This window comes from Calonectris borealis, chromosome 7 (genome assembly GCF_964195595.1).
Source record: "Calonectris borealis chromosome 7, bCalBor7.hap1.2, whole genome shotgun sequence".
NCBI lineage: Eukaryota > Metazoa > Chordata > Aves > Procellariiformes > Procellariidae > Calonectris > Calonectris borealis.
The window spans coordinates 22,574,138-22,599,532 of record NC_134318.1 but is presented as its reverse complement, the minus strand read 5'-3'; the positions used below and the strand labels follow the sequence as shown (position 1 = coordinate 22,599,532).

The following is a 25,395-nucleotide window of genomic DNA, read 5'->3' as shown; positions in this document are numbered from 1 at the left end:
ACCCGATGCCTCTAAAGAAAGTAAAAAAGTACAACAAAGCACTTAAGAGAATATGGAAACAGCCGCACTAGGCAAGACTAAAGATCTATCTAACACATATCCCTGCTTCAAAGCAGCTAGTATCAATGACTGGGAATATAGTGTAGGATATCCCAACCCCTGTTACACTTCCCCATTTGTAATTAAATAAGCTAGGACCTTCCTAGACGAGCTGTAAAGGGGCAGTATGCTCCACAGGTTACAAGCATGGGAGCTGAGGCAGAAACCATTAGATTATAAAAAAAAAGGAACAGAGAACACAGATATTCTAGGTGGGCAACATGAAGTTGTCATAAAACTACCAAGATATTAGAGTCGAGTCAAGAGGAGATGCAAAAATTCTGCTGACATTCTACTTCCTGCCAAAGCATTTCCCCATATATTCAGACAAACATCTGACAAGATATCGCACACCTTCCCTTGCTCAGTGGGTACACAAAACTGTCACTTACCAGGGAGAGTTTTGTCTTCCGCTTGGCAAAGTAGCGCTTCTGGGTCTCCTTTAGGAGGTTCTCCCCACCAGTTATAGCTAAGATGATGGCATCAGCAAAGCGCTCTGCTCGCATGCACAGCTCCACTGCACCCTCAAAATTCCCCAACAAAAGGGCTTGGCTGATAAGTCCATCCGTATCTACAGAGGCGAGAAGCAGAGTCAACGCACAGGGGCATCATCCAGATGTATTGATGATGCTTGTTCTAAAGGGCAGGCAGTAAAAAACAGTAACATATGGAAGCCAGCTAAAAGAAAATTTGGAAACCCAAATCAGGTTTTGCACTTTAAAAAAACCACTGACTTCACTCTAAGTCTTCCATCATCTAGAAGATTCTTCTATTTTTTTAATGGGCCTCTTATCTGGGAAGCGTATTTCTCTGCACAATGCTGAGATATGCTGCATGACACTGGGAGGGGTCATGTGTTTTAAAAGTATCCATCTGCTGGAGTGGACCAGATTCTTCCTGGTCTCTCTAATTTTCTGGTTTTCTCTCCTCTCCCCTTTTCCTAAGAGGGTAGAAACACACTTCATGTAACATACCTTCTGTGACAGGAATCTCCAATGTGCTCATATTCTGTGGGATGAGGTTGTCAAAAAAGGCTGAAGAGGAGGAAACAGCAGCCACGTCATCACTGGAATTTATCAAAAGCTGTGCAAAAAGTGCAAGAGGTTAATTAATTCATTGAACACAGAGATCCTGCCCCAAACAGTTTAGTGGATTACAGAATGGGATGGGGCTGCTCTCCATTTGGTTGAGCATGCTCATATAAATCTGATTTCAACTTGGAAACCCATCATACCTCCTGTCACTGCTCTATCAACCTGCACAGTTTCACCAGCGCAGCGACAGGAGCAGCGCTGCTATTGACAAAGTTTAGGAGATTGACAGTGTGAGACATGCAATGCCAACAGTATTGCTGGCCAGCATTCATCAACTCAACTGCCAGCCCTTAAGCAAGCTGAACAATTTTGGACGGAATAGGGACAAGCCCACCAAGTGATATCTGTAACTAACAGGTAGGATCACAGCCATGCTTGGTGCTCTATTGAAATGCACAACACAATTGTTACCTCTAAAATATCTCAGCCAGTATTTAAGGTTTGTGAAGAAGATTACTAATTTGAGGATAGCAGTTTTAGATACCTTAGAGGAGCAAAATTTACAGTGCATGGTGAACCAGGCCTTGGAAGTCATCTGAAGGTGGACAGCCCAAAATCATGTAAGAATACATTTCAAAGGATAGAGGTGAAAAGGAAAGAAATGCAAAAGAAATACCACAGCAGAAGCTTCACAGAAGAAATCCAGAACTGTAGCATGAAGTTAAGCTGGGGTGAGGCTAATTCTGTCACTGAAGAAATCAGCACTGGTGAAGCAAGCCTTCTCTTGCAGTGTTAACAGCCAGTAGTCCATCTTCATCATTCGCTGATTTGTTTTAAAGCCAGAAGGGACTGCTATGATTGTTTAGTCTGACCCTGTGAGGGTCTGACAGGCCTGTGAACTGCCCTCTGCAATGCCTGCATTGAGCCCAACAACTTGTGGTTGGAATTAAACCTTCCTGTTCATTCTGCCCTCCGCTGCTCTCCCAGGCTGGCAAGACGTACAGGACATACCTGATCTGGCTGTGCAGCATTTGTCTCATCTGCCTCAGGAAGGGGCTGTTTATCTGGGATCCCATTACTCAAACATGACGCGATCTAGAAAAGTAACAGACATGCACAGAGTGAAGCCCCTATCAAAGTTAAACACCTGGGCAGCAAAGCCACCAAGTGACTGGCAAGCCCCAGACACAATTCCCCTGGCTCTTTCACCCGTTTGAAAATTTCCACCTCTCCCTATTCCTGGCTGGCTGCCTGTCAGAGGTTATTTATCCTTTTCAGAGCGCTGCTCATGTTGCTGCAAGAGTTTCCTCCCCTGCAGCTCCATCAGTGCTATGCCAGACTGTCTTCATCTGTCACCTTCTTCCTGGCTGAGGAATCCCCTGAGGTGCAAAGAGCTGGATGCTAGAAGAATCTCTCACAACTGCACTGTTGTTGTACACTTCTCAGAGCACCAACAACGGGAAGCAAGTTAACTGGGCTCAAGACCCCTTTGGTTTGATCCACTACAGCTACAGTTATATTCTTACAAATGCCTGCATTTGCTTTTTAATGGGGGATACTTCAGGTGCCTCTCAGCTGAAATTTAATACAGTTTGGTCTTTTGTGTGTGGTGAGATCACTCAGTCATTTCCAGTAGGGACCCCACAACTCTCCTGCAGCAGCTTTAGTCCTGTAAAGGTTTCTTTCTATTGGAAAGACCCCTTACCTTTTTTTGCAGATCCTCTTTACTGTAGCCCAGCAGCTTGAGGAGTTTAGTCCTGGACTCCTGCTCCAGATTCACCTGAGTCCCAAAGGATATTAAAAAGACAAGAAAATATGTAAAATCCTAGACATCTACACACTGCCAACAGTTGGCTGCTTCTGGCAGCAGCAAAGTTTAGAGCTCAGTTTATAGATAAGGAAATCAACTATGACAAGTCCACCTAATGACTACTGGGGGAAAATCTATGGAATTTAAGTTATAATCATGATAAAAGGCTGAAATTCAAGTTTGTCACATAGTTACAACTGAGGTACAACTGTATATCAGGGCTATGACTGCATGCATACCTAGTGTACTTGGTCATTAATTCCCTGGGTGGTCTAGGAAATACAAGCTAATCTCTGCATAGAGACAATGGACTGATTTGAATCCAGATGAAACTGCGACAAGGTGGTTGCCTGAACTCCTAGCTGGCTTCACAAAAATTATTTAAGTAATTGTTACAGAAGGTCCCTGGGTGGGGATTTCAGACAGTCCCAGAGATTCCCACAGGCTGCACGCAGCCTAATTGATAGGTGCTATTTGTATGCTTTAATACGTGATTAACATTCTGCAAGGAGAATCTGTCCATCTCAGTAAGTCCCAGGCTGTTCCTACTGCAGAACTGATCAAACTGTATATGGATAAGGTACTTGTAAACAGTCAGTAGAAACTGTTCTTGCAGACGCAGAAATGGTCATGCAGGACAGTCTTTTGTACAGAAGCTTGGTTTGTAGTTTAAGACAATCAATAGTAATAGATCTTGTATGTGCTGGAGTGGTCTCACAGGACCATGGGCCAGCTGGATTATAAAAATTCACTAGAACGACAGTTCGACGTATCTCATCCAATGCAGCTGAAGACATTGTTGCAATAACCCTTGCAATGGAGACTACTGTCACCACCTAGACAACACCTGGCCATCCTATTCAAGCGATACGATTCTCCATGCCAATGTAATGCTATGGAAAAGATCCCAATGTTACGCCCCACACACAGTCTGCCTATGAGTCTGTAAACCACTACCAAGGCTAAGCCCTGCCTCTCTAGAAGGGTGGCCACTCCTCATTACCTAACTCTTTCATATTATCAAGTTGTCAATGAAACTGTCGTCCTATGGGCTACATACAGTCAGTCCTCATGCCACCATAGCTCTCTCCCTTATTACTGGGGAATCTCGTTGTCTATTTGGACTTTGCCTTGAGAAACAGTAACAGTAGAGCTCCACAGGTAGCAGGCAGATATAGCTCGGCCGTGGGTTGAGATGAGAAAATCTCATTTAGCACCTTGACAGGAAGCCCAAACAAGTCCACTGAAAAGACCATTCCTACTGAAAAATAAGACAACCTTCATGATCTCAACTGCAAAAACTTTTATTTAGACAAGTAATTTAAACTAGCCTATTCAGTTCCATTTTCTATCTTAAAGAACAGGAATATAAAGGGCTAGAGAGGACCATAATGAACACATTCCACCCCAGAACCATAAAAGAACTGACCTTTGTGTTTCACCACAGCCATCCTACCTTCAAGAAGTTCCAAAGATTCTCATCAAATGGCAGCTTGGCTGTCTGGATCTTGCTCTGGCAGTAATCAAGGAGGTTCCCTGACTGCAAGGCCATCTGCAGTTCTCTGGATCGGAGCAGGAATTCAGTTTCAGTAGTGACTTGGCTGATGAATACCTGGTGTGGGTAAGTCTGCTGCATTTGCTGTCCAGGAGCTTTGGTAAGACCAAAGGTAATCAGTTTTCCTCCAAACTGAGAACAACAGAGAGAGACAGAGTAAGCATTCTTATAAACGAAGGTAAAAGCAACTCACTTAACTCTTCATTTAGCAAGGCGGACTCAAGCTCCAGCTGTGATCACAAGGAACCCAAACAGCTTAATGTGTATGGATGGTAGGGACATTGAGGGAGTTCACATCACAAGCCCTTCAGCTGAAGACTGGTAACCATGCCATTTGTGTACGTGCTATCAGGCCTAGCCAATTGCAAATGCCAGGGAGGCACAGAGGAAGAAGTACCATTTGGAACTGTTTGTTCTTTTCTGACATGATAAAAACTATCATGCAAATGGCAGGCACTAGACAGACAGAGAACAAGTCAAGCCACGGGCTAAAACAACAATTCAGCCTTTCGATTTAGGTGCAAAGAGGTGAAGAAAATCAAATACCTGGATAGGAAGGAGAAAGACAGAGAATGGGAACGCATGTCACAGCCTACAGGGACAGCTTTTATGAATCTTCCTTAGCTTTGTTAACTCCTGCTTATAACCTCCTATTCTCTGCTACAGGACTCTTTCTTGTTGGAAGTATATCTGAATGTTGAGCAAAAGACTTTCGCAACATGGGACACCACACTGCACCTTAAACAGGCATTAAAACAACTAGCAATGGGAAGATAAAGGTTTCTCTAGCGAAAGAAAAGGGTTGTGTCACAAGACGACACATCTATTGCATTTTAAGCTAAGGATGCTCCATTCACTTACTGCAAATGAAACCCCCACAGGTCTGCGAATCCACTTGGGTGGCTTTTTTAATGGTGGAATCAAGGTGGTCTGAGCTATTTGCTCTGGCACCTGCAGAGGAGGAAGGATCTGTCCTGTGCCAAAGGGATCCAGGTTGTTGAAGGAGGAAGAGATCTAGAATCAGATGGAGAAAGGAATAAGATATAATTCAATTCCTCTCTGTTCAGAGTAAGCACAAAAAACTATTGCTTAGTAATGAGTTACTTTCCTTGCTGATGAAGAAAGAGCTATTACAGCACCTCTTCCTGGAATACCACCAAGCCCCTATGTGAAAGAAATCGTATTTCCAAACAGTTTCAGAAATTATTTCTGAAGAAATCTTCACCTTGAGAGATTTTCAAGTAATTTCTCCTTAGCAAGATGCAAATTCCCTAACAAACACTGCTTGGCCTAGCATGTAGCTCATAAACACAGGAGTTACAAAATTACTTGTTTTGTGCAAGACAGTGACAACATATGGTCAAAAGTTGTCCAAGTTATTTCTTGTTTTGCTCACAAAGGAATGCTGATTGTTGCTGTGGTCTTTCAAATGGGTTAGTTTTAAGGACTGTCTCACGCTTTTACGGCTTAGATGAGGCTGGTGAAATAATCTCTCCAGACTTTCTTGCCTAGACAAGAGAGTGTCAAAAGTGGCCCCTGATCTGGATTTCTGACATTTAGGAAGTCAGTGAGCATACATACAATGCTGTTCACAAGCATTCTTAATTTTTAACATTGTTGGCATAGGTTCGTTGTTTGCTAAAGATAACCCTGTTCAAGTTTGACTGGACCATAGGGCATAGCTCCAAACTACAGCTGATCAGCATACCTGAAAGGAAGCCACATAAGGCTGATCAAGCTAAGGTTGCCAAACGAAGAATCACAGGCAAGACCTACATGTTTTGTCTTTCAAGTCTTTCTTGATGGGAAACCAATTCCAAAGAAAGACCATTTCCTGGAGGAATAGCTTATACCTAACAGATCAATCACCCTAAACCTTCAAAAAATACTTACACACTACCAGGGCACCAGTAACATCAACCACCAGCTCTTCAACAGAGTTTCTGTCCTGATACCATGGAATCCAGAAGAGAGAGACCTCTTGGTCACAAACTCCCTGCCTCCATAATTGTCATTATCTCTTCCTATTTGTGTTCTTATTTGTTATTCTATGTATCTAAGAGTTATTCTACCCTACTGTTCTCCAATTTTGAACAGTGGAGTTTTGGTGCGTGCACATGAAGAATGCACGGAAAGAAAATTCTCCATGGGTTAAATAAATCCTTAATCTCCTACAGCTGTTGCTTGATAAAGTATTTTCTGTCTCTTGCAAATCCTATGAAACTGAACTCAGTCAGCTGTAAATGACTATATAAATAGCACTTAAGCCAGCTCCTACGTATTCTCTTAAAACCTGTATTGTAAGGCCTTTGTTGGCTGGGAGAGAGGGAGGGAATTAAAAGACTAGACACCAGATTAAAACTAAAATTTTAGACAGTACTGACATATAATCTGTTCAGAGTTTGCCCATCTAGTCATTCACTAAGTAACGGGTTTCAGTATCAAAATATTAACATGCTCCAAGTTACAGTCAATTGACTTGAGGAAAATTGCTAATAGTGGCTTATAAGCTACTTTTTAAAATTCTCTTCTGGACTAATAAAGAATAATGTATTGTATTAATCAGTATCAATGTATTTAATTTTAACTAATGACAAGACAAGCTTGTTGCTCTAACAGGTGTGCTGCTTTATTTTCAGTCTAGTAGTAATAACCATGAAAGATATATAACATCAAAACTACACTTGATCTTGTTTCTCTTTACACACTTTAATGAATCTTACAAGAAATACTGAGACACCTTTGTCAAGAGGCAATTTAGTTGCTATGGGACTTCGTGGATATTAAGTCCCCACATAGGTAGCTTCTGGTTCCCACACCATACAGCTGTAAGTCCTGGTGGGTGGGAGAGACTGCAACGCTTAAAAATCATACTGTTACACATGTACGCTTCTAACGCTCTCAGAAGTCAGGTGAGTAACTGCCAATCTGTCAAGCTGTAACATGTTCACAGGACTTTACCTTGTCAGCCTGTGTCTTCTGCTGAGCTTCTAAGTTCCCACCCATAACAGAATAAATGTTGATCCACCCATCAAAAGTGGCAGCAGAGAAGACTGAAGGATTCCTAGGACACCACTGGACATCAAAGCACCACTGACTCCGAATGGGCAACTCGTAAACCACCTATCACAGAAAGAGAGAAGGCAGAAGCACAACACGAATAGTCCGCTGCTTTCCCCAAATTACTTGCCCACAGCAAGCGTGTCACACCTTATTTACATAACACCATTGTATACAAGCCTCTTACTTTTGCTTCTTGAAGGACGCATTTGCAACCGAGTTATAGCGCATTGAGTCCAAACAGTAGAAAGCCACAGAAAGCTGCTATGCAATAGGATTCTGATTGTAGAACAAAATCCAAAAGCAACAAGTGAGTTTTGCTCTGCTTTCTAAGTACTACTGTACCAGAGTACTACAGTATCATCACACCTACTGTTAACCAAGGGAGACACACGAGAAAACAACACAAGAAAAACAGAAACCAAAAGGCAAGAAGGTGTCATGAGCAAGAACATGTAAACAGAAAGAACAGTCTGGAATAACAAATTTGACAAGGAAAATAAAATCCTACAGAAAAAAGTAGAACCACAAGAGAGGACTGTAATAGCTGCAGATGAACTATAAAGGATATTGCAGCCAACAAGTTTCTGGTCCAGCACTGAAAAATCCAAAGTTCAATTTATGGCCCAGTCACAGACTTCCTCCCTGATGTTGGGCAACTCACTAACACAACCTTGACTTTAAACCTCCGGTTTGTAAAATGAAGAGATTTCCTTTATGCCTCACAGGCACAAAGCACAGAGAATCACAGCGTCCTTCTCTGTGGGAACACGATCTGCGTTTTCTGTTCCCAGGTATAAAATCTTGCATTTGCTTATATTAAAATCTAGATTGCTAAATTTAAAAAACCCCAAATATCCCCCAAAAAACCCCAAATATGCCCAAAAAACAATGAAACCATCCCTTCCCCCAAAATTTACCAGATCAGCCATTCTGTATAACTGTACTGTCTTTACTGCTGAAAACCTTCCCAATTTTTTTATCACTTGAAAATTTTCTGTTCATTGGTACCAAGTCAAGAAGAGTCCCCTAACAATAGTTTATGCATAACTAACTTGAATTTGGACTCTGCAAATCTACAACAGCATGCATAAAGGTGAGCCAGATGCACTAAAATTGTTTTTAAAAATTTTTCCGCTAAAACAACGTGAAAAGACTTCTGTAAAAAATTAGACATCAGGAACGTTTCAGAGTCTGATTCTCTTCTAACCACTAGACATCTGTACAGAGTAAGCATCAAATCCATGAAACCACAACAGCAGCAGTTCATGCATTTTATGAAAATGAATTAATTTTTTCCTACGCCTCCAAGGCAAAGGTGGTCAGCTAAGTGAAATTGTCCCATGAAATGAATCCAGCCTGGGGCTCTCAGCTGGACTTTGTTCAGTATTGTTAGAATACTTTCCCCATGCTATCATCAAGATCAACTGCATGAATTTTGTTCAAAGTTCAAAATTCAGTTTTATCCAGAAATTCAGCATTGAATGAGTAGGTGTGCGGAAAATTTTATTTCCTATTTTAATTCAGGTGGTACCTAAGTATTTCAAAGGTGGTAATTTTGAGATACATGACTAGATAAGCACATATATGTGAAACCACTGTAGTATGAATAAAGTTTACACACATATTTAATTACATCATTCCCCTCTGAATGACCCTAACAACTCCTCCTCATTCTCTTTCAAGTTCCCCCCCCAAAAAACTTACTACCCTAGGAGAAGGAAGAAGAAACAAATGGACACAGAGAACACTACATGTATGAACATAGCAAGAGTAATCATAATTAGCTGAAGCTAAGTTTTAGTTAAAGCTTTCTTCCCTCTATGATCTCTGGACACAGATATATCAGAGAAAATCTGTCTGTCTCTGTTGTTTTCAGTCTGGATATGGACAACACTCTCATTCACTCCAGACAAGAGTGCAGAAGACATACTGGAGGAAATAATACTGGCACTCCACAGGGATATAGAGAAGAGACACACATAGCATAGCACACAGCTCTATAAAGCAGACCATGCATTCTTATAGCTGTGGTTATGTACCTCTCCTATACTTGGGTTCCAGCACAAGATCCGGTTGTCTTTGGCGCTACTCAACAGCAGTTCAGGGTCAGCCTGGCACCAAGAGACAGAGAGAACTCCCCTAAAACAGATCAGAAAGAAATCAGTCATATTTCATACCCAGTCCACTCTCCCACCCTGTCACCAAGAAAGCAGCATACATCAGCACTTAAGGTCAGAAATGCTAGTTCTCATCTCTACCCTCAACCAGATTCATCTGTGAAACAAAGCAGGCCTAGCAAAAAATCATAGTTCTCCTAAGTCCAGTCTCCCAGATGTCTGCCTTTTAAAGATGGAGATCCTTGAAAAGGCAACACAACAAGCAGGCCCTCACCTCGTGTGCCCTTCCAGCTGGCTCAAAGGAGAGGTAGCAAAACGTAAGTCCCATATTTGGATCACTGGCAAGCGGTCATCCTCAGAGGAAAGAACTAGCTGGGTTGCAACTTCTGGATGCCAGGCCATTCCTGAGCAATGCATCTAGGGACAAAAATAGCATGGGCTGAAAATTCAGCAAAGCAAGTGGCAATAGCACAAACGGCCCAGAGCCACGTCATTCTGCACTTAACTCGCCTAGCATGCTTGACATAAAGCAAGTCTAGCAATGTCTTGCTGTGGGAAGCAAGTATTTCTACCTTGTCTACACAGCAAAAAAAACCACTAACCACACAGAAGTTGAAGGACTAGTTCAAAGTTGACCTAGGAAGACAGCTGGGATTAAAATGCAGGAGGCTTCTCATAAATGAGCTGCAAACATAGAAATTGAATGCAAGGATGCCCTCATTTTACGAACAGCTAGGGGTCTCGTTTTTCCATTTCATTAGGGAAAAAAAGAGAGAGGTGCTTTGATGCTACGGCTCCAAGACAACCAGTCCCAACAGCTCCCACAATAAAAACACCTGATCCCAAGAGCCTGTGCCACTGCTTTACAGTCACATGTGTCATGTTGTGAGCTAGTTAGAATCACAGTCTTTCCTCCACTCACTCTGTTGCTGTGGTCACTGACTTTGATGATAGGCTCATTCTTCCTGAGGTCCCAAACCACAGCCTTGCCACTGGGGTGAGCGGAGGACAGGATATGCTGCACCTGCCGATTCCAGGACACCACACTGATGTCTTCATGAGGCTGCCAAGACAGGAAAGGCCACACATCCATTACCCCCATGTTGAGGGAACACTAATCACAGGACTCTGTTACTAGCTTAACTAAGGGATTTGATGATATATAGGTTCCTCTCTTCAATCACTGATCAACTAAGTGGGAATATCAGCAGCACTGAGCAGAAAGACTAGGGAGCATGGAAAGTCCTTTACTCAGAGTACAGTGGACAGCCAAATTCTATGGGGCAATGTCACCTGGAAAAGCACTTTTGCATTTTGGGAGCAGGTACTGGATTCTGCATTGGCCAAATGTGTTATAAATCAGCCCAGAGAGAACTGCAGCTGAGAGAACATAGATGCTTCTACCCCAACTCCTGGGATGAACTTAAATGCAAAGATGACCTTGTGCAACATTTCAGGAGTGCAGTGAGATGGAAGATAATGGAGCATTCAAGGCTAATTGTCGTTACTGTATCTACCGCAATGCAGGAGATAAGCAAGGAAACAAACGGGAGGCTTATGGGAGGAAAAACTTGCCCTGCTTTTAGGCAAGTTTACTATGATTTTTCCACTTTCAGGAGTTGATTGCCCTGAATAACATAATCAGCATCAGAAGATCAGAAGCTTCCTCCTCTTCACATTCAGGAAACATTACCTGGGAATAATAGCCAAGATGCATTAAATGGCTCACTGGCTCTGCTAGGGATATTACTTTCATGAGATATGAAAAGCTTCAGCTGAAGCCTGAAATAAATTCATTCCTCAGAGAAAGTCCAATAAACCTTCTTAATCCATCACACATGCCCCAGCCGGATCACAAGATAAACAGGTCAGTTACCTGATTCAAATCCACAAAGAGCTTACCCATCCATGCAAAGTGCACCCTTCCAGAGCTTGTCAGCCTACCTCCCCTCCCTTTACAACACTCTTTCTACCTCCCCAGAATGAAGCCAATCAGTCACTTCCGATTCATCTTTCTCCTGACAGACATCAAGGTCATTCCCCCTTCACAGACTGACTAAACCAGGATGACTCCACACACTCACATCTTTTTGCCTTGCCTACGGAGATATAAAACTGCAGGGGTATTGCCCAGAGGAAAACTCATTTACCTGTGATTTAGCCCCTGGAGTCATAGGCACACTGAAGTTATTCAAGTCCCAGATGAAAATTTCAGAATCATTGGCTCCAGAAGCCAAGAGGTTACTCTGTAGAAAAGGAAAAGCTCAGCTGAGTTTCCTGCTCACAGGGAAAGGGGATGGATTTCTTAGAAATAAATGTAAGCAAAAAAACCAAAATCTTCCAAAGTCAGATGACAGCTGCATTTCACAGCCACTGGTAAGCAGAAAGATACTAACCGGATTATAAACCAAGCACATCTCTGGCCTCCGTGCCTTCAGCTGTGCCACGGTACAGACCTGCTTAAAATTTTTCTAGCAAGTTATATGTGCAGGTGGCTGCTGAAACTCTGCCACAGGCATGGAAGCCACTGTCTCTAGCCAGCTGAGCCTTTGCCCGGCATCCCGGCACCACGGACATTTCTTCTGAGAAGATGCAGGCTTCCCACAAGTGTCTGCAGACAACTTTCAATTTGCTTTTGTGCTACCACAAGAACTTGTATTTTGTTCACTACTTGCTTATGTTGCAGTCCCTTCAAGTGTGATCAGAGCCCCAGTGAATTAGACACCAACTGAACAAATAAAAAAAAGAAGTTCTGATTTCAAATAGGTAATGGTCTAACATGTAACAGTATTACAAAACATGTTTTTACAGAGAGCTAAGACACTTGATCAAGGTCACAGGAGAATTCAGAGGCAAAGCTGTGAACAGAACCCAAATCTGAGTCCCAAATCAGCTTTGTGTCACAACCGCCATGGCTCTTTCGAGTTAAAAACTGTTCCTTCAGTTTATAAATCTCTATACACAAGGGAAAACATATTTTTTAACATGGAGGTTAACTTTCCTTTGGTTATAAGTATCTTAATGTTGCATACCTGGAAAGGGTTGAAGTCAAGAGCTCGAACAGGACCTGAATGCTTCTCTGTCTGCCCAATTACAGGCTCGCTCTTTGAAGCCAAGATGTGGTGCACGCTGTACATTGTCAGTACACCATTATCCCCTCCACCAACGATCACTCCATAGGACTCCGGAGACCCATTTCCAAAGTTACCCCAGATCAACTTATGAAACCTAAAAAAGAAGAAAATAAAGCTGGCGTAGGCCACAATATTTGGTGGAAGTCAAGGCAGTCTCTGCATTACCAAAAACCACATCCATGTTCCGACCTATCAAACATAACCATCAGTCTGCACCTTAAATAACCATTTCCCTTTTAAGAGGACTGTGGCTCTTGCATGCAAAAAAAGAAATGAGCTTCCTTCCAAAGACTTTTAAAGGGAACTTTCAAAGGAAGAGCTTGTCTCTCTCTTTTTTTGGTTGTTTTTGGTTTTGTTTTGTTTAAAACCTTTAGGACCTCATATGGGATTTCGTGAGTGAAATCCTCTAACCTACACTATATAGAAAATTAGATAAGAGGACTATGTGCCTTCCTTTCCAGAGCTGTTATCTGAAAAATATGTTTACCCCCTTTAAAATCTGCTAGTTAGAATCAAGGCTGTGTTTTACACTGGGTGCAAATGTCACCCACACTGATGAGCCTAAGAAATCACCTTGTCTTAAAAAGCTGGAAGTTTCACTCTGCCTCTAGTTTATTACAAATCATTAGCCCCAGCAAATTCACATGATAGAGAACGACTCTACTGACTGACTACCATATAAGTCCTTTCAGATTTCTCCAACAGTCCAACTCTTCTATTTTTACACCCAACATGATTTGTGTCAACAAAAATCTTCAATTCTTGAAGAAAGAGGTCAACTGATCTAAAAGATCACTTTATACCTCGAAAACATGATCTCCTCCTCTCTTTCTTGTACCAGAAAAGCCCTTTTCAGTTCCACTGATTGATATATCAGTATGAGCCTCTAGTACCTGTTTGAGGCAGGAAGTGTTCCTTTTTGCTTCATGTCCAGGGAGGGATCCTTGAAGTCAACCTCAAATATTTCCAAGGTGGCGTTTGTACTGAAGGATGCATCCAGTTGCTGGGCAGATGTTCCTAGCAGAAGTACAAGGGCAACACAAGTGGGCACTTTTTTCAAGAGCACAAGATACAAAAAGAGCAAAGCACTGGAAACTTATTCTTCATAGTCAACACAACCTTGCTGTTGTGCCCATTCAAAGAGAGGACATGTCTGAACACCTCAGAAAGAGGAACCAACAATTATGACAAAGGCTTTGAAAGAAATTAGAACTTCTTCAAGAAATTCTGGGCCACTGTTTGCGCAAATAACTTTCTCTCTTAGGTATAATTCATACACCCTCTTCAAAGCAGCCACAGCTTCTGATATTAAGTCCTTATCTAAATTACAAATGCAGTCATATCAAGAAAACCAGCTACAATTATGATCCCAAATACGTCTATATACTGCTCCTCAACCACGACCAGATGTCTTGATCAGATCTTCTAAGCCTAGTCTACAGCTAAAGCTCTTCAACTTTAGCCAACAAAACATGCCCCAATGACCCACAGACAGCTAGCAGTCACACAATGGTGGCTTCCTTCCTTCTCCCTAGCTTACAGAATAAAAGCTAAAAATTTATTTAACATTGCCTAATGGGACATTGCCAGGCAAATAGTCACCCAGTTACCACAGGGATGCTTTGTAACTGCCTATGGCATGGAAAGTGCCCAAGAGACTATTAAAAAGCAGCACAAATTATGAAACTATGCAATTTCTGATCTAAAGTAGACTGAAGCCAAGACCTTTGTTCCAACCAAAACTCTGGCCTTATTAGAGCAACACAAAATAGACTATCTACTCCAAAAATGGTAATGTTGCTTTTAAGGCAACAGTTGAACTTTTGTCACTTTCTTTTGACAGTCATCCCTGAAAAAAAATCAAAACAATACGGCAGTGCTGCACAACCCAGGCAGAAGACAGAGCTGACTAGTTCTCATGTTGGGCAGACAACTGCGGTGGGTTGACCCTGGTTAGATGCCAGGTGCCCACCAAAGCCGCTCTATCACTCCCCCTCCTCAGCTGGACAGGGGAGAGAAAATATAACAAAAGGCTTGTGGGTCAAGATAAGGACAGGGAGATCACTCAGCAATTACCGTCACAGGCAAAACAGACTTGACTTGGGGAAATTAGTTTAATTTATTACCAATCAAAATTGGAGTAGAATAATGAGAAAATAAAAAATAAATCTTAACACACCTTCCCCCAACCCCTCCCTTCTTCCCGGGCTTAACTCCCGGGAAGAGAATTCGGCTTTACTCCCGAATTCTCTACCTCCTCCCCCTCCAGCGGCACAGGGGGATGGGGAATGGGGGTTGCGGTCAGTTCATCACAAGTTGTCTCTGCCGCTCCTTCCTCTTCAGGGGGAGGACTCCTCACACTCTTCCCCTGCTCCAGCATGGGATCCCTCTCACAGGAGACAGTTCTCCATGAACTTCTCCAACGTGAGTCCTTTCCACGGGCTACAGTTCTTAACGAACCGCTCTAGCGTGGGTCCCTCCCACGGGGTGCAGTCCTTCAGGACAGACTGCTCCAGTGTGGGTCCCCCACAGGGTCACAAGTCCTGCCAGCAAACCTGCTTCAGCATGGGCTCCTCTCTCCACAGGTCCACAGGTCCTGCGAGGAGCCTGCTCCAGCACGGGCTTCCCACAGGGTCACAGCCTCCTTCAGGCATCCACCTGCTCTGGCGTGGGGTCCTCCACGGGCTGCAGGTGGATATCTGCTCCACCATTAACCTCCATGGGCTGCAGGGGGACAGCCTGCTTCACCATGGTCTTCACCACAGGCTGCAGGAGAATCTCTGCTCCGGCGCCTGGAGCACCTCCTCCCCTCCTTCTTCACTGACCTTGGCGTCTGCAGAGTTGCTTCTCTCACATATTCTCACTCCTCTCTCTGGCTGCAGTTCCCCAGGTTTCCCCGCCCCCCTCCTTCTTAAATATGTTATCCCAGAGGCGCTACCACCATCGCTGATGGGCTCGGCCTTGGCCAGCGGCGGGTCTGTCTTGGAGCCGGCTGGCATTGGCTCTATCGAACATAAAGGAAGCTTCTAGCAGCTTCTCACAGAAGCCTCCCCTATAGCCCTCCCACTACCAAAACCTTGCTACACAAACCCAATACAAGAACCCAAGCTGTCAGTTCCACACAGACACTAAACTCACCTACTGCCAACTCAGTGAACAGGCTAACTTTGTGCTTCGGGAAATAAAATTACTATAACAATAGTGAATAATGAGTAATATCAACAAAATGCAAATTTAAAGTTTTGCAGAAGTATTGAAAACTGAATGTCAACCGAAACAGGCAACTTTAGGGAGAAGAGGTTTCTATATTTGATTGTCAAGCCACACGATAACAGCTGAAGACCAACAAAAGTAAAAGTGAGCTTAAATGAACATGACTAGAATAAACTTTTTTTTTCCCACAGACATACCAAGTACGTAACCTGATTTTGTTTTATTTTTCATAGCAAGCAGGTGTTGGAGTTCATACAGACTTAATTAGAAGTTAGATCAAAAAAGCCACATATTCACCCTTTGAAAAATCACTGGCCTTTAAGATGTCAAAGTTGGGCATAAAAGTAATCCTCTACCGGTCACTTTAAAAAAAATAAAGGCTGTAACGTTTTCGGTATATTGCTTGTAAGTTTTCCAGAGATTATTAAGGTGGGAATTGTTGAAAGTTAAAACCAATACAACTCTACATAAAATCTCTCTGTGACTCATACTTTAATACGAATTGTGAAGAACTTTACCTGTTGCTAGGTAAATGGGGTGGTTGTTTGCTGGACTCCATGCCTGGACAGCTGTTCGCTCAATTTCCTTTAGCTTCATTTTCTACACCCTGGAAGAAATTTCACACAGTGGTTAGAATAACCAGATAAAGTCAACACGAAAGTAATCACACCAGTAACAAAATATCCCTCTTACCAAGATACCACAAGAACAAATTGCTCTCAATAGAGGAAAGTTGCTTGGTACTTCCTGAGGTAGTGAATACAGTTTTACTGGAACGAATTAGGGTATTTTAGAATTCATTAAAAAAACCACAATCCCAGCTGTCTGACCCCAGATTTTCTTTCATATAGAGCTCTCTTTTTCATATACCCCAATTACAGGAGAGTTTCAGAAAAAGGAAGGGGATCTAAATTAGACAACATACTCAAGACTTCAGTCCAGGCTGGTTTTAATCAGCTGCAGAAACTAATTTAAACAAATGTATTTGCAAAGCAGTTGCTCTTTCTGAACAAGCTGATGTCAGTATATACATAGGCAAGAAGGGAGCAGAAGGAATCTCAGGGCAGGCTAAATTCCAAGCAGAAAAGTGACGTGGCAACAGAAAACAAAGTGCAATGCTATCATGTGCCAATTCAGTTCATGTACTTTGTTCTCGCTCCTCTGAGAAGCGAAAGGAAAAAATCATTTGATTTTCTGCTTGAGTTTGTAAATGATAGGAGAAGGTGAGAAGCAGCGATCCAGAAGTAACTACTGGATTTCAATCTCAGCTCTTACAACAATTCTTTTTATCTACTCTGGATAGATCAACTGACACCTGTAAAACGGGAACACAACTTCCCCATGTCACTGGAGAGAGATTAGTTGGGCAATAATGTAGCAGGATAATTGAAAGTCAAACATCAACAGCAGGCAGCCAGGAGGCTGCAAAACTGAATATAAGTACAAATTACTGTTCCACATAGGATTCTTGCTGAGGAGAAAGCACCCAGCACCTCTCCATCCCAGACTATGCCCAGGCCTTCTAGGCATGTCAGCAACATAAATGATGTGTGGACATATCGTTCACAGGCTAGCTGGGTCACTCTCATGAGCAGTTCCTAAACCTTTTGAGCTTGGCTGCAGTGCAGTCTTTTAACTCTAGCTGAACAGAGCTGCTAACTATGCGCTAAGATGATATCATGCTGAATAAAGTAAAACTGTCAGCAGGCAGCACAGCAAAACACTCTGCATCTTGCCAGCTCGCTGTGATTAACTCTCCCGGTCATTTGACACTGTGTTAGCCGGGCTGACAGTTAAACCGGTCATGAAGCCCTCTGTTCAGATGCAGGGCTACAAGTGTCAGTGCTTCAGAGTTTGGCCTTACTCTGGCCAGAGTATGGATGCTTATTCGTAACCAAGTTCATAAAGGTAGCTTGCTGTGGCAAGCCCGCTGACTGATCAAACCATCAGAAAAAAAAACCAACCACCCTGTTTTGAAACAGCCTTCTGTCATCTTGTGGCTTATATGAAGCTATGGCCTCCTGAGGCCCACACAAGGGGAAATCTGGCCAGCTTTACTTCTTGGGCTTGGACCTCCTGGCTAATAACTCCACACCCTTTTTAGGGTTTCTTCTCCACCACCAGTCAGAAGATAAGGACATCCTCTCTCTCCCCCATGCTCTGTAAGGATATGCTGTTTGATTAGAATTTATTTAATGCTTTTTAGCATTAGTCTGCAGCAGTATCTCCCAAAGCTCAAACTGCCTATTGCTATTCTCACATTAATCTTACCACAACTTAGCTGAGGCCCAGAGGAATCTGAACAGAACTCTTGTACAATAAAATAAGCGCAACTATTTCCTCATGCAGCCTAGGAACAGAAGTGGAAGGGTCATCTCCTACTCATCACCATAACACACCTTTAAAGCTTACTTTCCCATCTTCCAGCACGTACTTTGCGGGGTGCTCGTTAGGGCTCCATCACATTATCTCTGCCAACTCATCTCCCATACTAGTGCGGGAACACTGTCCAGGCCTCCTCCCTTCATCAGCACGGAGGGAATGAAAATATCCCCAGGAGGAGTCAGGCGAACCTGCTAGCAACAGCCTACTGCACAAGGCACTACCTGACTCCACTGATGCGGGGGAGCAGGACAGCCGGTACGTTCCTTACCATTCCCTTTCTTACCTCTTCCTCCTCCAGTTACAATCCATCAGTTGTAGGAGCCTGTAGGCTCCTAAGCCTGTAGGAGCCTGTACATACAGGCCTCACTGCTTCTTGGCTTTTAAGAGGGCAACTCCCCTGCAAACATTATTAGACAAGGGCCAAGAGACCTCTTCCTCTTAGTAAATTAAGTGGTAAGGAAACAATTAAGAGCACAACCGTCACAAACTTAGCTAGGTGAATGGTACAAGCTCCCACTCCTGACCCTCTGTGCTGGACTGACTGCATGGCTGGCACAATTTGCATTTAACACACAAACAAAGATAAGCCACAAAAAATGTGCAGAACAGTATTGATCAATTGTCCAGCTTTTCTTGTCAATAGAGCATTTTGCATAAGAAAGTCAACATTACTGTTCTCTTTTCACAAACTTAAGCCAGGACAGAATGTGAAGGTAAAGTCTCTTGCCCATGGTAACTCAGCTAGACACAGGAAAGCAAACAAGGCACCATTTAGAGTGGCTCAATACCGACAGAACAACTGTAGAAGTGCTGGATCACAGGTATTGAGCAGGCACACTGTATCCCTGGTCCCCAAGACAAAGCAGCAGTAGTGCCAACAGACTTGAGAAGGCACACAGGAGATGCGTAAGAAGCCAAAAGATCACAGTATCACACCATCTCTTAGGCACCTCCTATCACTTCAGCTCCATTGCAGCTGAGGTTCTGCAAGGATGCAGCAGCACCTCCTCCTTAAGTCAATGGGCCCTGAGTTTGGAAGGGAAAAAAAAGCCTGATTTGAGTCTTACTCTTAGAATCCTTCTATACACTGTGCATGTCTATACCCAGGACAGGACTCACGATCCTTAAAGCAGGAAAAAGCCCTTCTTTAGCAACCTCTTGTGGCTGCCTGAGAAAAATTCACAAGTATTAAACTCTTCCACAGGGGAATTTTTAGGGAGAGGTTGCCACCTGCTGTCATGTCCCAAAATATCATCTAAGACTTCTGAGAAAGCTCATGCTTTTCTCAGGACCTCTAATTAATTAATCATGACAATTCCTCTTCCTCCTCCTTCTACAGACATCCGATTACAGATCCGACGTATTAACGAATCTCAGCCCCAAAGGGGGTCGCAGGACAGAAGCAGCATTTCCCCGCAGCCTCCCCTAGCCATGGTTTCCTGCACAGTGTCCTTAAAAAGCAACAGTGTTTGCAAAGCAAAACCCAGCAGGTCAGAGCCCTCCCCACCACTGGGAAATGGAGAGCACACAGCTAAACAGTGAAAAGTAAAAGCACATCTTCTCAAATCAGGATGGACCATGCAAACAATGCTGACAGAGGCAAAAATTCCTCACCTACATTAACTTGAAATACTTGTGGCTTTAGAGTACATTGTAAAAGACCGTGATTGTTGTTGTATCAGCTAATTGACCCTCAAAGCTGTCACGATAATCATCCCCGGTATCACTCTAATGAGGCCTTGTCTCTCTTGCACCACCCAAATACTGTCAATCAGAAATCCCCTCCTACTGACTTTCCCAATCCTCCTCCTGCCACTGGGCACCCAACCATTCCTCTTTGAATGTTTCTGCTGATGTTGGACTTCCAACACAGCACAAAAGGGAACCGACAGCCTGACCCCCCTTAGCTAAAGGTGAAACTTGGGCAGAACAGAAGAGATCTGTCTAAGGTCACCCAGGTGACAAGCAGCCACCCTAATAATTGAAAAAGGCCTCTCAGCCATGACAGAATGCTTAAGACACAAACTGTCCTACAGTCTCCACATCCCAGTGTCAGTTTAAAATCTTTGTACTGCCCCTTCCCTTTGCATTGCTCTGACACTCTCCTTTCGCAGCTCCCCAATAGCCTATAGCCAGGCTGTTCTCATAAGTGCTTATTATAAACCCCGATTACAGAAGGCAGAAGGCACAGGGACACTAATCTCAGCTAATCGCTGGCGTTTGCAAGGTGGGGTTGTTGCAGGGCAGGGCTCAGCACATTCCTCCATGACAGCTCCCATGGCATATAAAGAAACTTCTTGTGCTCTGAGCACTTTCAAAAGCTATTGTTAAGTGCCACAGCACTGCACAGGTGGGAGTGCGCATACACGTACCTAGCCAGCTTGCTCCGCACAACGGCGTTACACCGTGTGATAGTCCAAAAGAGGGAAGGTCCAGGAAGAAAGCATTGACCTCGGACACCGCGTGTCACAAACAGGCTCTCAGCTACGCCAGAGGCCTCTCGGCGGCCCAGGTCAAACAGCTTAGCCCCCCCCCGGCGCTGCCCGCCTGCCGCTGCCCAAACGCCGGCCCGCCGGCGGCGGGGAAACCAGCTCGGGGGCTCCCGGGGCAGAGGGGTAGGGACAGCGCCGCGGGACCTGGGGACGGAGCCGGCACAGCGACACCGGGGCGGGCAGGGTAGCAAAGCAGAGCTGGGTTGGAGGGGACGGGGGCGAGGGGCCCGGCCCCGGGGCGCGGCAGGGCAGGGGCGCCGCAGGCGGGGCTGGGCCGGCCCGGGGGCGGCTCCCGGGCCCCTGCCCCCGACGGCGGGGCTGAGGGGCGGGAAGGCCGGGGCAGGAGCAGCCGCTCGCGTCAGGCCGAGCGGAGCGGAGGCGGCGGGGGAGGGAGGGGGAAGCGGGCGGCGGCCCTTACCGGCTCGCTGGCCGTCCCCGCCGCGCCGCCGACCCAAGCCCGAACGGCTCCCGCAGCTGAGCCCTCGCGACGGTGGCCGCCGGGAGCCGAAAAGCCCCCGCCCGCGAAGGGCCGCCCGTGACCCCGCCCCCCCGGCGCCGGAGGGAGCGCGCGCCGCCCGCCCCACCCCGCCGCGCCTGCGCAGGCGCCAGCCTCAGGCGGCGGCGGGGGCTGCCGCCACTGAGGGGCCGCCGCGCTGGGCGGGAGCCGTCACCGCCGGCAAGGGTGCGGGAGCCCGTCCCCTTGCGGGGTTTGGCCACTACCGCCCTTCGGGTGTGTCCCGAAAGTGTGTGGGGAGCTGCCTTCAGTCTTTGCTGACCAGGGTCGGGGTGTTTCTTCCTCGGCCGCGGCACCACGACCGGGGGCCTCGGTAGCTAGCCGGGGCTCAGCACGGGGCTCCCAAACCAAGAGGCTCTTGGGCACCTTTTCTGTTTTTAAGATACTTGAATTTGCTCCATCCACTAGTCCAAAATGGTTCATGCTGGAGGCCAAGGAACACCATAGCTGGAGCCAGGGTCTGCTGCCTCTGAAGCCACTCCCCTCAGAAGAACTTTGCCTCAGCTACAGATTTAAGCCTCCTGAGAAGGCATGCAGAAGGGAAAGGCGCACGGCTTTGGAATGTATTTTCCTAAAAGCATTTTAGTTGCCAGGAAAAAGAAGGGCCTTCTTCCCTCACCTCTCTCCTGTGTTGAGAAAATTTGCCTACGCTACAAACCCCATTTTTAAGGATTTCTGAGCCATATTCTCTGCCCAATGCATTATGCCTTCCCCACGAAGAAAAACATCCTTAAGTTACTGGTTAGATACTGACCAGGTGTGAAAGTCCCCAAAGGAGAAGGCAGCAAACAATGCTGGGGCAGGGCAGCCGTGTGGTATGCTGTACAAGGAGCTGGATGGGCCTCAACCTGCCTCTGTGCAACTGTATTATCAGTTTACATACAGCAAGATAAGGTTCCTATCACTGCTCTGATCATTTTCATTTTACTTGAAGACTCTTACAATTCTCACAACATTGTATATAGTGCTGTGACATAACTGCTACAGAATGGTAATTCTTACTCGAGTATCCCCCTAAGGAGTATTTTCCCCTGCGTAACACTTCGTAACAGAATTCAGTTTCAAGGTCCCCACAGCTCAAAAAATACTTTAAAAACCCTTCTGGAGTAAAACATCATTGTCTGTATTTTAAAAGTAAGCATTTCTGTAACTAGAAGAGAAGGTGACAGCTTACAAAAGCCAGGAGGAATGGTGAACGTTCAGCACCTCCAAAGAGGTTAGTTATATTTACACGTACATATTTGTATGTCTTAGCATTCAATCATGTACTGAATACTGTGTTCAATTTTGGGCCCCTCACTATAAGAAGGACATGTCCAGAGAAGGGCAGCGAAGCTGGTGAAGGGTCTAGAGCACAAGTCTTATGAGGAGCGGCTGAGGGAACTGGGACTGTTTAGTCTGGAGAAGAGGAGGCTGAGGGGAGACCTCATCGCGCTCTACAACTACCTGAAAGGAGGTTGTAGTGAGGTGGGTGTTGGTCTCTTCTCCCAAGTAACAAGCGACAGGACGAGAGGAAATGGCCTCAAGTTGCGCCAAGGCAGGTTTAGATTGGATATTGGGAAAAATTTCTTTACTGAAAGAGTGCTTAAACATTGAAACTGCTGCCCAGGGGAGTGGTTGAGTCACCATCCCTGGAAGTATTTAAAAGACAAGTAGATGAGGCGCTTAGGGACATGGTGTAGTGGGCATGGTGGTGTTGGGTTGACAGTTGGACTCCATCTTAGAGGTCTTTTCCAACCTTAATGATTGTATATAATTCCCTTGAACATACACCCTTACAGAAATCCCTACACAGAGATCAAGCTAACTGTCCTTTAGAATATGGGATTAAAAATCTTTATAGATTGAAAAATCATGAATCACTGTCTTCAAATACCTGCTTCTCTTAAAGCACAAAACTGAGTCATGCTCTCTGTTGAGAGCAGAGCACAGCAACCAGAAGAACCCAAGCCCTCTGTGATCATCCACTCCTGCAGCCAAACAGCAGGGTCTCAGACGTAGCACAGGGAAGCTGAGAGAACTTTCACTGTAAATCAGTACTGAAGGTACTGTCTCCTCCAGTAACAAGCGGAAAAACTTATGTTAAGGGAAGAGTGGAGCTGGAAAAATCTAGGAGCTTAATAAAATTGTATGCATAACTTTCCCAAGCAAACTGCTGATGAAGCCAGAGGCCCTAAACCAGTGGTTTGCAGCAAGACAGGCAGACTTCATGGGTCAGACGTAACTCCAACCCTGGCAGACGAGCTCAGGCCGTGCGGGAGCAATATGGGCATCTGTGCTCTTGGACCAAAGCCCAGGCACAGCAGAACAGGTCTGGCTAGAGCTGGACTTGCTCATTGGCCTTTTCATACCACTGCTGTCCACAGCTCTGCTGTCAGCTTCAAGCAATGCACTGCAAGGCTCTGTGCCTCACTAGTGCTCCCTACCGGTTGTGCAACCTTCACTTAAGCGGGCATCTAGATCAGGAAGAGATCAAAGCCAAATCCCAGCAAGGACAGACAGTTATTCACACGGTATGAGGCTCCCAAACACTGGCACTTGCCAGTCTGGTTCTGCCTGTCATTTCACATTAAATGATGACACTCCAGTTCAACTCCAAGCAGCACCTGCAGTAAGCCATTTGGTAACAGGCAGTATCTCCTACATAAACAGGCTTAGCTAAGGAACATTTGTGCACAAGGTACACAAACTAGGAGCAGTCCTAGGACTGCACTCAGAACTTTGCCCCACAGATACTAGCCCATTTAGAAAAATGGCAAAGGTCATTCAACTTCGTTGCCATTGTTCAGCCTTCTCAAACCAACAGAAGACAACTAGCACAGTAGCTATCATCGATATATTTCACTGCAGTTAGTGGTTGAACATTGAAGAACAAGCGTTAACATATGCCACGGTGAACACTAGAGAAGATGCCATGCCCAGCAGAGCTGACACAGGAGAAACACAGCACTTCAACAACTTTCAGATTTCATAGTGCGTCACCACTGGTGGCTCTTTATTGGGGTCTCCTCCTCTCTCCAGATACAGGTCATTGAAGGGATATTGCTTCGGTCCCTACAAGGAGAGAGAGAGAGTGGCAAAGTCATCACATTCACCAAGCAAATGAAGGGGTAAGGGGATGGGGATGTTTTATCCCATCCCACCCCCACCCAAATCAAGGCTTGTCATTTACGACTTAAATCTCTATTTCTTAAGTGCTTCAGCAGGAATATTAGAGTACAAGGAAAGTAAATTCAGAGATAAGAGTTCTTTGTATAAACCCATGTCCTTTGACAGAAACATCAAGGTGGTCTTGCATTTAATCTTAACCAACAGTTAATCTCACAGCATGAGGATAATACAGTGCAAAAGCTGTTTGTGTACTCAGACATATTTTTCAGAAGTATATTCCAAATGATCCAGATCATGAGATGTAACTAAAAATACAGGCAGGAGAAGAGATAAAGCATCTCCCTCGAGCAGATGCACACAGGGAAGAATACCTGGACCAAAGAAGGATACTGTAAGAAGCATAGCTTAAAGTTAGTTTCCTGTGAACAGCAACTGCTCCCCATGAAACAGAACCTGTGAGCTGAGCCAAGCCAGACCACAGAACAACTCAGGCTGGATAAGGCCACAGGACATCCCTTGGACCATCCCCTGCCAGCAGCAGGGTTTTGCATTCACACTCATCACTCAGCTTTAGCAAAACCACTCTTCTGGGCATCGGCAGTGACAAGAAACACAGCTACTTTTCCTCCCTTTACCCAAGGGTGTCACTCACCACAGGCCTGTAAGACGGATAGATCTCTCCAAGACCAAACATGATCAGCATGGTACTCAAGAAGACAAGGAAGTGCTTGCGCATGGTGTGCCAGGGAACTGGAGTGGGGGATGTATCAACACGGTTCCGAATATACATGTCAAAGTCCCAGTGCATCTAAAGAACAAAGGAAAACGGTTGCACATTTACCAACAGTGCTCAAGCTGCTTTTATCAA

General features: G+C 44.8%; 1 protein-coding gene across 9 annotated transcripts in view; it reads right to left on the bottom strand.

Annotated features, from left to right (window-relative positions):
- LOC142084220 (NADH dehydrogenase [ubiquinone] 1 beta subcomplex subunit 8, mitochondrial-like) overlaps window positions 1–25,395 on the bottom strand; it is a 44,054-nt gene that overhangs the window by 15,955 nt on the left and 2,704 nt on the right. For 3 of the 9 annotated variants that reach the window (XR_012674291.1, XM_075154533.1, XM_075154536.1), the window contains exons 1-15: window positions 21,321–21,454; window positions 16,544–16,632; window positions 13,706–13,829; window positions 12,711–12,906; window positions 11,829–11,924; window positions 10,601–10,741; window positions 9,953–10,095; window positions 9,601–9,700; window positions 7,460–7,621; window positions 5,360–5,512; window positions 4,400–4,630; window positions 2,839–2,913; window positions 2,145–2,228; window positions 1,074–1,182; window positions 492–670 (exon numbers count right to left, since the gene is read on the bottom strand). Coding sequence is in view for 8 of the 9 variants with exons in the window: in XM_075154533.1 (XP_075010634.1) it covers window positions 492–670; window positions 1,074–1,182; window positions 2,145–2,228; window positions 2,839–2,913; window positions 4,400–4,630; window positions 5,360–5,512; window positions 7,460–7,621; window positions 9,601–9,700; window positions 9,953–10,095; window positions 10,601–10,741; window positions 11,829–11,924; window positions 12,711–12,906; window positions 13,706–13,829; window positions 16,544–16,622 (1,872 nt within the window). In the remaining variant the exon portion in view is untranslated. Of the gene's footprint in view, window positions 1–491; window positions 671–1,073; window positions 1,183–2,144; window positions 2,229–2,342; window positions 2,475–2,838; window positions 2,914–4,372; window positions 4,631–5,359; window positions 5,513–7,459; window positions 7,622–9,600; window positions 9,701–9,952; window positions 10,096–10,600; window positions 10,742–11,828; window positions 11,925–12,710; window positions 12,907–13,705; window positions 13,830–15,367; window positions 15,780–16,543; window positions 16,633–20,782; window positions 21,147–21,320; window positions 21,455–24,237; window positions 24,471–25,179; window positions 25,336–25,395 lie in introns of those variants that run through there. The other 6 variants (XM_075154534.1, XM_075154535.1, XM_075154537.1 and 3 more) reach the window with 6 other exon arrangements.